This window comes from Falco cherrug, chromosome 9 (genome assembly GCF_023634085.1).
Source record: "Falco cherrug isolate bFalChe1 chromosome 9, bFalChe1.pri, whole genome shotgun sequence".
Classification (NCBI taxonomy): domain Eukaryota; kingdom Metazoa; phylum Chordata; class Aves; order Falconiformes; family Falconidae; genus Falco; species Falco cherrug.
This window is the reverse complement of record NC_073705.1, coordinates 29,039,532-29,054,288: the sequence shown is the minus strand read 5'-3', so window position 1 is coordinate 29,054,288 and position 14,757 is coordinate 29,039,532. Positions and strand designations below refer to the sequence as shown.

The 14,757-nt window shown below is 54.9% G+C and overlaps 1 protein-coding gene across 1 annotated transcript in view; it reads left to right on the top strand.

The window, feature by feature from the left end:
- HPSE2 (heparanase 2 (inactive)) overlaps positions 1–14,757 on the top strand; it is a 112,551-nt gene that overhangs the window by 87,854 nt on the left and 9,940 nt on the right. Inside the window, exons 7-9 of the mRNA XM_055720057.1 lie at positions 5,386–5,479; positions 8,086–8,192; positions 9,335–9,449. Of these exons, the coding sequence (XP_055576032.1) occupies positions 5,386–5,479; positions 8,086–8,192; positions 9,335–9,449 (316 nt within the window). The remainder of the gene's footprint in view (positions 1–5,385; positions 5,480–8,085; positions 8,193–9,334; positions 9,450–14,757) is intronic.

The window sequence follows — 14,757 nt, the reverse complement described above, 5'->3', positions numbered from 1 at the left end:
CAGCTGGGTTTCCATCCCAAGTCTTGTGCATGGCTCCAAGTCTGGCATATTTAATGGGTAAATCCTTATGCAGTGCTGCCTCTGAAGCACAAATCCCTATTACTTACGGAGAAAGTAAATGTTTGCATCTTCAAAACCAGTGGACATCTATCCCTGTGACTCCTTGGAAAATGCCGTGATATCTTCTAAGATGGAAAGTCACTTGCCCTATGTGGCAAATCAGACATGCCAGGCACATGGGCTTGTGTGAGATGCTGCTTAAAGTGCTTTTGCCGGGCTTGGTTTGAGTGACTTCTCTTGTTCTGGCTTAGACATGTTGAATGTGCCGGTGGAGATGCTCATGAGGCAGTAGCGGGGGGCAGATTTCCCAGAGGTGTCAGGGGAGAGTTGCCTAGCACGCACACACCCCCCCCCCTGACATATATACCATGGGTATATACTTGGGCTTGCACAAGCCTGCTGCAAGTGCTCAGAGAGCAGTGTCTGCCAAGGCTGTGCCTGGAGGAAGGGGTTGCATGATGGAATCACTGGCCCATCTCTGCTGGTAAGTAAACCTGGCCAGGGCACAGCTTTGCCCACTGGCTTGCCATCCTCTGCATTGTCTGATGGAGGGCACAGTCCCTGGCAGCCCTGGGCCACCAGCATGGTCCCAGGTGAGGCCAGGGCACAGCTGGGGAGATGGCATGGGTCAGAGACGGCTCCCACTAGTGGGACAGACAAAGGCACCTTGTTTGGGGGCAGAGAAAGACGTGGGTGTGAGTTGTGCCTTTAGGGCCAGAGGGTAGTCCCCAGTGATTTTTCTTTATCAATGCATTTATTAGTTGACTGGAGGTGGGCGGCACCTCTCCCCTGTGCCCACAGGTCTTTACCTGGGAGGAACAGGTCACATCCCGCCTCTCCTCTCCAGGGAGAGCCGTGGGGCTGCCCTGCGCTCTGAGCTGCAGACGGGGACTCTGCCTTCTCCTTGGGAAGATGCTCGGGGGTCAGGCTTGCCTCTGTCAGCAGAGGTGTCGTGGGTTCACAGCTGTGGTGGTGGCCGGGTGTCACGCTGATGGTGGGGATCTGCCTCGCTTGGCGTCCCTGGCAGGATGATGCCCTAATTCCTAGCAGCCTCCCCCTGTAGCAGCAGGCAACAAAGTAGATCCGGAAATTCCTGAGCTTTGGGAAGTGGGCTTTAATGTAATTAACTGCAACAGAAGAAGAGGTCAGATAATAGGGGCAAAGGTTTCTCTTTAAAATGAAAGAGAAGGTAAATGAAACCAGCTGCTCAGGAGCCAGTGCACTGCCTTCATCAAATATAGGATGATGCTCATGGTCCTGCGCAGCAAATCGTGGATCTTTCCAGAACATCATTTTAAAGGCAGCACAAGACCTGAAGGTGACAGGATAGAGTCAGGTTTGCCCAGGTGCCCTGGTGCCTGGCACTGTCCTTCTCTGGGAGGCACTGTGGGCATCCTGGCCTTGCAGCCTGCCCAAGAACAAGGGCACTTTTGACTGGCCACTGTGCTCAGCCCTACTTCAGTACTGTTCCCAGCTCTTGTCTTTGTGTCTCAAGTTTCATGCTTCAGTTCCAGCTAGGGATGGGGGCTGGGAATTGGGGTGGTGCATTTCCTAGCACAAATCCCTGCCCAGCCCTTGGCCAAGTACTCCCCCTGCACTATGCTCTGCTTTGGTCACCTCCACACTGATACTGTCACACTTCCCTTTGCAAAGTGCACTGATCCCATCCCGTGTTTCTAGGGCATATTCAAATTCAGTTTTTAGAAATGGGATAATGTAAACAGAAGGGGGAGAACTGGCCTCAGCTTTGTGTAGTATAATAGGGCACCCAAAGTACATGGTCTTTCTTCTGAGACATGTCATCTAGGATTTAGTTGCTACATCCCGTTTCCTTGCCTGGCTCTTCTTGTGTTCCTAAAGATTGTCTGTCTACAGTGATAGCAGCATCAGATCAGGGGACACAATAAGTCAGCTCTGCATGCAACTGCCCATATCTGTTCTATCCTATATTACGAGAAACGGCATGGTCTGCGCCCACGGTGGGCATGCTGATATCTCCTAGGCTTCGGGGCCAACTGATGCTGCATCATACCCAGAACCCAATGGAAGATCTGCCAGCCTGTGTTGGAGAGGGATAGCTTGTCCATGAGCTACATGTCTTCTGCCTCTGCAGAGTCGTGGCTGCCAGAGAACCCTGCCTGTGCTGGGGAGGGTCTGTCCATTCGTCTCCTTTGGCACTCAGACCTTGCCGGCACCAGGAGAGGAGGCTGTGGATGGTGCAGCCCCTGGGGCTGGCTTGGCCCAGCTGCCTGTGCACCGTACTGCTGCCTGGGGAGGTACTTGTCAGTGCTGGAGCTCTCTGCAGCTGCTGCTGGCTTTTTTGGAGGTTGGAGAGTTGTGACTGTTCAGGATTTTTTTTTTTCAAGTCAAGTGCACTGAGTCATTGTAAATATCAGGAAAGCTGTTGCCTTTGCTCTTGGGGATAATCCACGCCTAATGAGCACTTCTCCTGCTTTAAAGGCCTGACAGTTGTTTGCATTTTGCGGCTTTCTATACCACCTTTACTGACAGTTGGATTTCTCAAAAGGAAGTGCCCTTATCTCAGTGACGAAGCCTACAGCTGGAAACTGCTCCTGAGTAGCCTGGTAGCAGTGAAGACCTCAGTGCCTCTCTCTTCCTTGCAAGCCTTGTGCAGCTGCTGCCATTTTCTGTCTTTCCCATTCTGGGGAGGTTGAAAGCACTTCTTGGTGTCCCAGAACTTCACAGGCAGATCTGCAAGAGATCCTTGCATATCTTACAGAAGCTTGTCATTGTCTTCATGCTCTGCTTAAATACCCAAAGAGGATGTGCTCCCCTCCCTGCAGCCCTGGGAGACATGCTACCAACAAGATTTCCTGATGCTGAAGTGGGTTTATTTTTTTTCTTTTCATACTTCTCCCAATCCCCATTTCTCTGGTTTGTTAATGAAGGTGTCAAAAAAAATGTGACTGTGGCACTGTCCCAGGGCATTTCTCTTCCCTGCAGGGTCTTGGCTGTGCTCAGCACAGCAGCTCCTTCCTAGGCTGCCTCCTCCCCGCAGCCCCTGGGCTGGCAGAGCCTCCTCTGCTGCTGCCTCTGGAGAGATGTTCCTCTCCCTTGGCAGTGGAGCTGTGGGTCACAGCACACCTCGTGCTTGAATGAGATGATGGGGAGGTGCAAGCCTGCCTTTGCTTTCTGAGGGGTTTATTCTGGGCTCTGGAACCATACTGACTTGTGCAGACAAGCTGAACCCTACAGAAAGCCTGCTGCATACACAGACTGAGGTCTAACTCCCTCTTTTTCCCAGTCAATGCAACCTTCTTTTTATGGCCTTTCAGGCAGCTTTTGGCCCAGGTGATGGGGTTTTTGGTCCACAGCAGACTGAAAAGATCATTTCTGTTCAGTTCTTAAGTGCTGTACTAAAATCCAAACATCTGCCATCCCCAGAGTACATTGCTTTGTAATTTTGTCTTAAAAAGTAATCTCTGTAAACCCCACTGCTGCCTGCTGCTTACAGATCTGCTCTCCTCCCGGCAGCCAGTGGTTCAGTTGTGTATAAGTGATCAGAACGATTTTGAACACTTCCTAAGTCCTCCCCGGAGATAATCTCTGCCCTTAGCACCTTCTAGTCACCATGGTCATACAGAAACGCCTCTTGCCTCCTTCCCTGGGTTACACATCGGAGTGAAACTGGGGTGTGACTGGCATGATCCCATGCTTTGCTGGGGACGCAGCTGTGGCCGCACACCTGGGGGAGGGCTGACAAGGGAGGCTCTTCTTGTTTAATGCATTTGCAAGTCGAGCCTGTAATGCATTTCTGTTCTGGGACAGTGAGTGCTGGCGTTGTTCCCCCTTGGTCGCAACCTTGCACAGCTCCAAGCACATTTATTCTGTTACCTGTGTAGTGACTTGGAGCAGAGACACAAAAATCCTCTCTGAGCACTCGTGCATGTTGCACATGTGCCAGGTGCTCTGGCTGCGGCTGAGTTAGCCCATGGCATCCTTTGGGGATGCTCCTGCATTCCAGCACCCAAGTAAAGCAGCCGCTACAGCTTTATGCTGGTGTGAATGAGATATATGTTATGGAGAAACCAGCCCTGGAAAGGTGAATCCACCTTTCTTCAGACCCCAGGTCTTCGGCCCATTATGCATCTCAGCACCCATGGCTGCACTGAAGTCTGTGGAGAAGGAGAAGGATCTGTGTAACTGAATGCCAAGTGGACAAGGCTCCAATGAGGAGTGGGAGGCTATGGCTGAGCCCTGCCAGCCCCAGCCAGAGCTGCTGTGATTCCTGTGCACCTCTGTCCCCCCAGCACGGCTCCAACATGCTCCGTGGCTCACTGTGTTGGGTAACTGATGCACACTGCAGATTTTGGAGGAGGATGTCAGAAAGTTCTTCTTGCAAAACCTATTTATCAGCTAAATGGCTGTCCCAGGGTTATGCCAGTGCATGCTGCAGCAGACGTTCTGGTGTCTCTGCAAGGCTGGGAGGAGCCTCTGGGAGATGTGCAAGGGCTTCCACTGCTCCTTGCGTGGGGGCTGAGGTGCCAGCCCCAGACATTTCCTCAGGAGGAGCTGGCTTTGATTACCTCCAGCCACAGGGTGTTTGCACTCCAGGACAGACTGCTTTACCTTATGTCCTCGAGCCAGGAGACAGTATTGAGGCATTTCAGAGTCTTCTTCCCACACTTAGAGACAGATGATTCGCATCACGACTGGCAGCACTATAGCTGTGCTTTGTATAAGAAAGCATATGGAGAACAGGAATCAGCCCTCTGTACAGGCAATTCTCCCTGGCATTCCCAGGGCAGAGGGGATTTCTGTGAGAGCAGGACTGACTTATCTGTGTTTTTAAAACTGTGTGTCCCTAAGACAGGGGACAGGTACAGATGGGACGAGCCAGGTGAGCAGAAGATCTCTCAAGATCTCCCTGGTCGTGCAGCCCAGCTGCAGCTATCACAGGCATCGTGTGGGTGGGAAAGAGGGTCTCTTTCCCTGGGATCTCCATGACATCAGTGCAGAGAGTGCTGCCAAGCCTTTGTCGGTGGCATTTTGCTCCCAGCCTTTGGTTTTCTGCTCCCAGAGTTTCACCAGCAATAGTCAAGAAAGTGCAAAACTTCCCGTGTTTTCTGCAGTGCAGGATGCTCGGTGTTCGGGGTGTGTCCAGCTCACACACTGTTTTGGAGACTGAAAGCATCTGCCAGACACCGGCATGGCCAGAGGGCCAGGGCAGGGCAGGGTGTAATCAGGGACTCCCCTGGAGCAGAGGAGGCTTCTTGGCATGGGGCAGCAGCAGGGTGGGAGGACGTGGTTCTGGGCAGAGCTACTCCCAGCTGTTTGATCCTTGTCTTCCTATTTTCCTTCCAGTTACTACATCGATGGTCGAGTGGCCAAAGTGACGGACTTCCTGAAAACTCGCCTGTTAGACACACTCACTGACCAGATCAGGAAAATCCAGAAAGTGCGTGAGTGCAAAGGGCCTGCAAGGGGTGAGGGGGCATTGTGCCCACGGTGCCCGGTCTTGGCACAGCTCGTGGCCGGGGCTCTGGCAGCAGCACTGACATGCTCCCACAGGAGCTGCTGTGGGGCAGGGATGGAGGGCGGCTGTTGGGGATGGCTGTGCTCCCAGCTGAAATGCAGGCAGCCCTCCTGCAGGGAATGGGAGGACAGACCAGGCAGCATGATGCCCAGCCCCTGTGTGGGATGTGTGGCAGGCAGGTCAGCAGGGAAGCGGCCACGGGCTGCAGCGTGAGGTAAGCTGTGTGCAGGTGTGCCAGGTGTGCCAGGACATGGGCTGGATGCACAGGGCAGGGGCCGACTGCCATGCAAAGCCTTTCTAAAGTGGCCACCTGGCTTGACACTCTCATCTGTCCATTCCTGTAGCGAGCAGCATGTAATGTGGATATTCTCTGAAACTTGCTCCCAAGGACAAGGAGCAGAAGGAGCAGCCAGGCAGTACCAAACCATCCCCAGCGCAGCCATGCCTGCGCAGGAGGGGGCTCCTACTGCAGTACCTTGCCCCACTTGCTCACAGTGCCTAAAAATGCTGCTTGCAAAGTTGTGATAGTTGCATTTCCAGGGTGATTTTCACTAGTGAAGAATCATGACCATTATGAACAACTCTTTTTTTTTTTTTTTTTTTTTCCCGATGGTCATGTTTTGACTGTGTTATAAAACCCAGCTGTTGCTGGCGTGTGGTGTCAGAGCCCATGGCTCTGCCTGGCTAACGCAGCCTGCAGCGAGCGCTCTTCTCCCTGCCGGCTGGGGGGACCCTGCTCACATCTTTAGCAACTGGGTAGGTGGTGGGGGCTTTGCAAAGTCCCCCTGCTTTGGCTGATATGGAGGCCGTGACTGTGAGTGGCCCACTCCACTGTCAGTCCTGGAAGGAGTAAGGAGCACCTAGTAAGCGGGGAAGGCTTTAGGGACTAGAGGAGATGTCCATCTATCTGTCTTGTCTAAGTTTTCATACCCTACCAGTCACCACAATGTCTTACTGTTGTAATTCCTTCAGGGAGAAACCATAGGATGAGTAAACAACTCAAAAGAGGCCCCGGGAAAGGGGATGTGAGGGTCAGCACAGCAAAACTGGAGAAGAGCTGCTTGCTGAGTCCTCTGGCACAAGCTGGGAATCATCCATGCATGTGGATGATCCTCCTGCCGCGGGGAGGCATGAGGCAGCTGGCGGGATCAGCACAGAGGCAAACCAGAGGCACTGGCTTGCCCTGCTCCCACTGGGGGTACAACACCCCAACAAAAGTGGTGGCACATGTCCCACCTCTACTGCAGGTTGGGAACCTGCTGGGAAAGGAGCGGGACCCCATCCATCCCCAGACCAGAGGCAGCAGGAGTTGCCCTCAGTGCGGGCTGGGGGAACCCTTGCACCCACAGGGCAGGATTTGGTCTGTGCGGGGCAGGGCCAGGGAAGGGCTCTCCCGGGAATGCCAGTGTGGCTGAGCAAAAGCACAGCACTGGGTGCTAATAACCTCCAGCTTGGCTTTGAGTCTGTGCATCCTGCCGGGGCTGATTAGAGCAGCTGGGCTTGTCCACTTCCCTGTTTTATTGCTTCCTCTCCGACTGGGGAAGGTGGCGGGCTTAGATAATTACAGGCAGGATGCCAACACCTCTGGGGCTTCAGTCAGGGATATCGACTCTCACAGGCTGTGAGTGGGAGGCAGCCCAGAGCTGGCGTATTTAACATCTTTGAGGGATCCCAGTCCATCTAGCACATTCCAGCGCTCCTCACTAATGGGGCAGGATCCATCAGGCTGTGCAGAGCGCTCCTTGGGCCACTGGGTTTGCAGACATCTGGTCGTGGGAGCTTGTCGCCCGGCCTGGAGAAGTGGGATTGCAAGAGAGAGGACGGGGCACTGCATGGTGCCAGAGGCTGCTCATGCTGGGAGAGGGCAGCTCCAGCCATCTGAGCCCTCCCGTCCCAGATGGCATCTCACAGGTGTCTGCACTGCCAGCTGGAGCCTTGTAAGGGGTGGGCCAGCATGTTCGGACCCACGTGTCCCGCCTGTGCCAGGGACACCTTGGCTGGTAAAGTAGCCCCTGCTCAGCCACACCTGGAGGCATCCACTACTTTCTTCTCAGGTGTCCACCATTCCTCCATGTGGCTTCAGTACGTGTCCCAGTACTCCCACACCACATAGCCGCTGGGGCTGGGGTGCTCCCCGTGGCAGGCAGCCACCTTGCATAGGGACATAGAGAGCTGAGGTGATGTGGCAGGGCAGCCTGCAGAGTGTGTGGGGAAACCACAAGGAAAGAGCAGGGTCTGGGTTTGGGAGCATGAGAGCATGTTTGGGAGGGTGTGTTTGGAGCAGCTCCAGAAGATGGATAGGGGACATGTGACATTGGCAGGAGAGAGTGAGGAACAGTGTCCCACCACCCACCCATGGTGAAGACACCTAGTAACCATGCCAGGGCCAGGCAGGCACTGACTGCCCAGCAGCACTGTTACCGAAGGGCTCTGTAAGCCTTCCCAGGGTGTAGCATTGGAGATATCTGCCTTGGCTTTAAATCACAGGTTCATGAGAGTCATTTTGGTTGCTTTTCCCTTCTGTGCAGGTAGTGAACACATACACACCGGGGAAGAAGATCTGGCTGGAAGGTGTTGGCACAACCTCAGCCGGAGGCATGAACAACCTCTCCGATTCCTATGCGGCCGGGTTCTTGTGAGTTATGCCAGCTTGCTGGTGCCAGGGCACTGCCACCCCCACGGGCTCTGCGGGCTTGAGTGCTGCAAAGCCACTGTAGCTGGGAGAGGGCCAGCTCCGTGCCCAGAGAGCCCAACTGTACCCCACTTGGTACTCCCCAGCAGCCTGTGCACTGTTATTTCCTCTGTAGAATCTATTACCCCTCCTCAGCTCTGCTTTCCTGTAGGTGAGCCAGCCTTTGGCATATCCAGAGTAGCAGAGTAAGGAGGGGACCGCGTGGGATCCCACACTGGTATCAACGGTGTGGCCGCAGGGCATGGGCATGGAAGGGAGGTGTGATTCAAGCACCCCAGCTCTGGGACCCCAGAGCTGCCATCCTGACAGGCTTGCCTTGCTTCATAGCTTGGGATCACCTGGGCTTCCTCCTGCTCTGTGTTTTTGGTTCAGGCTGCAGCTATATGTCCTTGCATGCATTCACTCCTGGGGCGTCTGCCCAGGGAAGTGCTCAGCAGAGTTCTGCTCTGGAAATTGTTTTCTCTCCTTCTTCAAAGCTACAACCATGTCTGGCTCCTGGGGCTTGTCTACTGGCACAGCCCCATGGCATTGGCATCCTGCTGCAAAGCCCCAGTTCAGATCTTCAGAGCTGGCTGTCATCATGAAAGATGGAGGAAGATTATCCAGGCTTTGCAGGGAGGTGCGAGGACATGCCTGGGGTATCAGGGCTGTGGCAGGCTGTGAGGGTTGAAGACTTTTCCCGGGGTGTGTGAGGAGATAGGCTGGTGCAAAGGTCTGGTCCCCACTGCTGAGATGGTGGGTGCGGAGTGCTGGCAGGCTGGGGAGCGCCCCCGGCTTTGAGCACAGGGTTGTGATGCTGAGGTGCATGCAGGGGCTCAGGTACACAGTTGGGACATGCAAGCCGGGCACAGCTGGGGCAGAGGTGGCTGCAGTGGGGGGAGAGGTGTGGAGGCTTGCCAGGGCAGGGATGGTGGGAGGTCGTTAATACCTAGCTCACAAAACCATCTGTAAGCTTCAACTTGAGGTGCTGGGAGCAGGCTCCAGGTTGAATACATGAGAGCAACGCTGTGTTCCGGAGCGCAGCTGTGCCACTGGGGCTGGGTGGTCCTTCCGCAGCAGCCTGACTCTGCTCCCTCCATCCTCAGGTGGCTGAACACGCTGGGCTTGCTGGCCAGCCAGGGCATCGATGTGGTGGTGCGGCACTCCTTCCTCGACCATGGCCACAACCACCTGGTGGACCAGAACTTCAACCCCTTGCCGGTAGGTCTGCCCAGGGGCATTGCGCTGGTGCTGGCTTCTCCCTGCTCATTTTGGGGGGGATTTTCTCCTTGTGACCTGTCTGAACTCTGCTTGAAAATTAATTTTTCCAGATGTTTCTTGCAGTGTTAATAGGAGATGTTAGTTCACATCAAATGCAACATGTTGGAGGCAGATAGGAGAGCAATACCTCTGTAGCTGAAACTTCATTTGGTGCCCAGGGTTGGTAGCACAGGAGGCAGGCTGGTGCTACTGAGGGGTGCCAGTGCAGGCTGCAGAGTCCGAGGGAGGGAGGGAGGGAGGGAGGGGTGTGGCAGGACCACCATGCATGGCACAGGGCAAGCAGCTGGTTTGCTAGTGGTGAGCTGGGCTGGGGGAAGCCAGGCTGGAGCCTTAGCACTCGGCTTCAGATTTCTAGAAACCAAAGTGAAGGGAATTTGAAGGGCATTCCCAGCTTCACAGGCAGCAGTGGTTCTCACCAGTGCCCTGCAGCATCCCTCACTCTTCAAAAACACCTGGGCAGGGGGGAGTTCCCAGTACACATGGTACTGATAAAGAAACCATATGAAAACCCCTGTTAAAAGTAGCAGGTTTCCTTTTCTGGGGGGTGGGGATAGAGAGCAGCTAGTTAATACGCTGCCTTGTAGGTGGAGACCCTAGCAGGGCAGCTGGGCGCTCTGCACATCCCCTGGAAGGGATTATGGGTCTGTGACCCAGCAAAGGCTGCTGGCAGGATTGGAGATCTGCTTCGGGGAGGTGCACAGCCCTGATGCTGCCCTGAGATCTCAGGGGGTGGCCGCAGGGAGGCAAAGGCTGATGGAGCCACCTCTCAGTTGGCTCTACCTACTCAGCCAAGAAAACAGCATTCCCGCAACAGCATTCCTGGGTGTCAGGGAAGGATGCGGGAGAGCTGGTGACACAAGGTCTGCGCTAACTCCCCCAGCATGGCCTGGTGGGTGGCTCGAGAGAGCAAACCAGTGAACAGGAGAGCACAGTCCCCTGCTTGTGCTGCTCCAGGTATCTCCTGGAGCACCCTGGGCTCCCACATGTACCCCTCTGGCAAGCATACCTGCCAGTTCTGGGTACCTGGGCTGGGGAAAGCCTGGTGGGCTTTGAACTTTGTTTGAGATGAACCTGAGCCTGGGGCAAGCACTTGATGGATTTCTTCTGAAGAGCCTATTCCCCTGGCCAAGCCACATCCCCCACTCCCCAGGAACTCAGGACCCCCCTAGATTGCTCCTGGCTAGATGGGTGCAGGCCAGCTCCTGCCCGCCAGGCACGTGGGGCAGTGGGTGGCCCATGGCCAGGTCTCCCAGCACAGTGTGGGCAGTGGGTGGCCCATGGCCAGCTCTCCTGGCACAGCTGGGGCAGGAGCCCTGGAGCAGCTGGAGCACGCATGCAGTTAGGAGTGGGATTAAAGCCAGGGAAGGAGTTAGAGGAATAAACCCCAGGCAGTGGAGATCTTTAAAATGGATTTTGCTGTTGTTTTAAAGATAAGTCTCCCAATAAGTTAGATGACATCCCCCCTCAGGGCTGTTTCCTCTCTCTCCCATGTGCTTCAGTGTTGATCCCACATCCCACCACTGTGTTCCTGCACAAACTCCAGTGGTGCTTCCCCAACCCCTTTCCCTCAACTCCTGTGCTATAAAAGAGCCACAGACAGGTGCAAACCAACAGGGAGTTTAAAAGCTGCAAATACCAAAAAGCCCAGCGAGACCAGACCGTGACCTGCTCCGCGGGACAGCGGCCACTCTTTTCCCGTGGGAGCTATCAGGGAGATGAAAGCCGCTGGCTGTACCTGCACAGGGCCGCGGCACTGTGAAATACAATCTGCTTATTAGCTGCCACGACAAAGAGGTTTCCGCATGCCAGCTGGGCGTGAGGCAGCTGCCTGCTGAGAGAAGGGCTGCATCACCACAGCATCAATCAAGGCTCCAGCTGGCAGCTCCTCAGAGAGCTGGAAGCCAGGGCTGGGATCCCGATAGCAACCTTTGCACCTCCTCCTGCTCCCCTGCCACTGCTGATCCCTGCTTGTCAAATAAGAGGATGGCACGTTTCAGGGTGCTGAGCTGGAGCTGAGCCTTTTACAGTGGTGTCCTTAGGTGCTGAGTAGCTGCACAGTCCAGGGAGAGCTTCCTACGTGATCCAGGGATCATGCAGCGATGCAAATACAGCCCTCCATCCTTGTGCTAAAGACCTTCCCAGATAAAACCAAGTGATTTGTAGTCCATCGCCATATAAGCACTGCACTGCTGCCACGTGAGCCCTCCTCCCTGTCCTTCAGCTGGGACCCTCGGATGCTGCTGGTTTTGCTTATGTTGGTACTGTCTCTGTTAGGGCATGTTACAGCAGATAGCATAATGAAGCTTGTAAAATGTGGCGTAGGCGCCATGTTGGGGGATTGGGGAGTGCCGATAATGGGGGTCACTTGGTGGACACTGCTGTGGGAGTCTCAGTTTCTATCTCACCACATTTCTTTCTGCCTCTCCCCCAGGACCGCAGCGCTGAAGGGAATGTTTTTGTTAAGTACAGGGAAGGAGCAGGCAAATCACTGCACCCCTCTGTGTATAGCAAGGTGATAGCTGCTGTCATGGGCCATGCTGTGAGCTAGCGAGGGGTACCAGCACATTGGGCTGGCAGAAGGCACGGCTGCTGTCTGGGCATGGGTGCTGGGCAGCAAACCCGGGCAGCCTGGTAAGGCTTGCTCTGTGTTTTCTGTGGGTTAGCCTTGGATTGAAAATAAACTCGTGAACTCTGGCCATTTCAGTGGGAAATGCAAGAGCAACTGGGAATAGCTGTTTGCAAGCAGGGGTGCAGTGAAACCTTGAAAGCAGAGGTTTAAGTTGGTCTATCCCCAACTTTGCACCATGGTGCCTTGCCAGTGCAGTGCAGCCTGGCTCCTGAAAATGGTCTCAGGCAGCAGCAGTGTGGCCAAGGGGTACTGCAGCTTCATGGTGAAATTAGGGAGATGCTCATGTCTCTGCTGGGTTTTCTGCACACAGCTGGCTCATGAACAAAGCAGCATCTTGTGGCTTCTGGGGCATCTTGCAAGAGGCATGGCCTTTGCACCCCCATCCAGGTCCTTCACCCATGAAAGCAGCTCTGAGTGCCCGTCCTGGCTGCAAGAATTGCCTGTCCACCCTGTCCTCAGAGGTGGTGCCATCAAAATCCCCTACGAGGGACAGGTGCCACAGCAGGGGAAGGCAAGGTCATCTTTCTGAGTCTCCCTCCTGGTGCAGATCTGAGGAAATGGTTTTCTCTTGCTGGGCTAATGAGGAGCAAAGCAGGAGAAACTGGGTGACATGAGGTTCCCTGGCCCTGGCACAGACGTGATCAGGCTGGGGAATAGAAATCCTCCAGCCAACCTTAATGCGACTGAGCTCAAGTGTTTTAATGCCTTGTTATTTTGAGATAACTTTTTCATGTATGGTTGGAGTGCTTTTCATCTTGAGTGATTGGGGCAGCCAGCTGTATAATAGTCAGGGCTTGTGCTTGAGAAGCCCTTCAAATAAAGCATTTTGCAGTATGTCAGTCTGCCTCCCTGCTCCGGAACCCATCTGTACCCATGCGTGGGAGTGAGGAGCGGAGGAAAGGAGGGCAGGAGCAGCACTGATACTCACTTTTCACAAGGCAGTGCCTTTGAAATGCTGCTCTGACATTTAGTAGCTCTAGGTTCATTTCAGGCACACAGTGTACATAGTCTACCTCTCTCTCCTGAAACCCGTCCAGAGGGATGCGATACATTTATTTCACTGGAGAGCCCCCCCATGTCAGCGTGAGCTTTCTTTTCAGATTGTTACAGTATGTTAAAGACCTTTCTGAATGCTCTTCCATGTGGCAATCCTGTCTCTTTTATCCATCCTTGGTAGTAATTTCTGCTCACTTAATGCACAGTGCTGTAAGGTTACACCTATGTGTAGAAAAACTTGGGCATGTTTCTAGGCAGAGCCCGAGCAACACAAACCCCATGGAAAAGGCAAAGCTGAAATCCAGACTTCCATTTCCTGGTAACTGTGGCTCTTCTTGGACCTTCTTCTAAAGACTGTGGACAGTGAGATACTTGGTTCTCCAAAGTTAGGGAGATGCTAAAACTTCTTTTCTGGATATAAGTTTTGTATGCTGCATGAGAATGGCCCAGAGGGATCACAGAGTGAAGCAATGGCAGGGGCTGCCTGCTCAGCTGTGGTAGTAGAAGACAATATGATATTGCCTGTGAATTGATGGCGTCCTTGAGAAAGCATCACAGCAGTGCGGAGGTCTGTGCCTGACAGTGCTGTGGTCAGACGCTTGGATGCTGCGGGTGATTTTTCACCTCCTCTGCTTAGCCCAAAGGCACTGAGGAACTTGATGGGAAAGTTACTATCTGTCCTGCAGGAGGGAAGACACCAGGCTCAGATCAGGTCTGTCCTTAGTGATCTGTTCCCTTCCTAACTGGGTTTTCATAAAAGCCCTGGTGTGAACAAGCTTGGTGCCAGGCTGCGGCTGTCCCCAGCATCCCTTGAGGTCCCTAGGGCATGGTGTGAGCCGCACCTTGGGCTGCACCTGGCGATTCGGTACCAGGGGCACCAGCCTGACCCATCCCAGGCACCTCCCCAGCAAGGCATGGGTTGGGACCCCAGTGTCTGGGTGCAAAGAGGCAAGGGGCTCTCCAGCGAGGTGCCGTGCCAGGGGTGGGAGCTGCTGCCCTGACCATGCTCCTGCCTGCCGCATGTATGCGCTCCCCAGTGCGCTCATTAGCTGAGCTGCCTTGGCCGGAGGTGCTGCTAATTGCAGCTGGAGGTCCCAGCCGTGTCCCTGGACGGTGCCTCTCCCACCCCTGCGCTGCGCGGGAAGGGGCCCTTCCCAGACCAGGGCTGCGGGACTGGGTCCTCGCCCACCTATGCCCATCCCCACCCTGCCATCTGGTCGCCCAGTGGCTGCCCAGCTGCTTGGCTGGGCAGTGTCCAGAGGTGAGGAGAAGGCCTGGCATCCATAGGGGGAAGCATATGGAGAGCCCTTTCCTGCAAGCGCTTGCACTCCCGCTGCCGAGCCCAGCCAGCTGGCTGCGGGGCCGGGGGAATTCAGCCCCGCTGCTGCGCCGGCCCATCTGCACGCCCAGCACTGAGTCACCACGCTGCACACACGCAGCTGGCTGAGCTGCCAGGGGTAGGACTGCGGTTGCTGTTCCCCCCAGCAGGGACCCTCGGCTTTGGGGTCACTGTCGGAGAGGGCGGCTGGGTCAGGCTGCAGCGTGCCATGCGCCGCGCAGGCAGAGGCAGAGGCATGGTCCCAAGCCTGGGAGCGACAAAGGGTGGGGGGAGGGAGCGGGTCC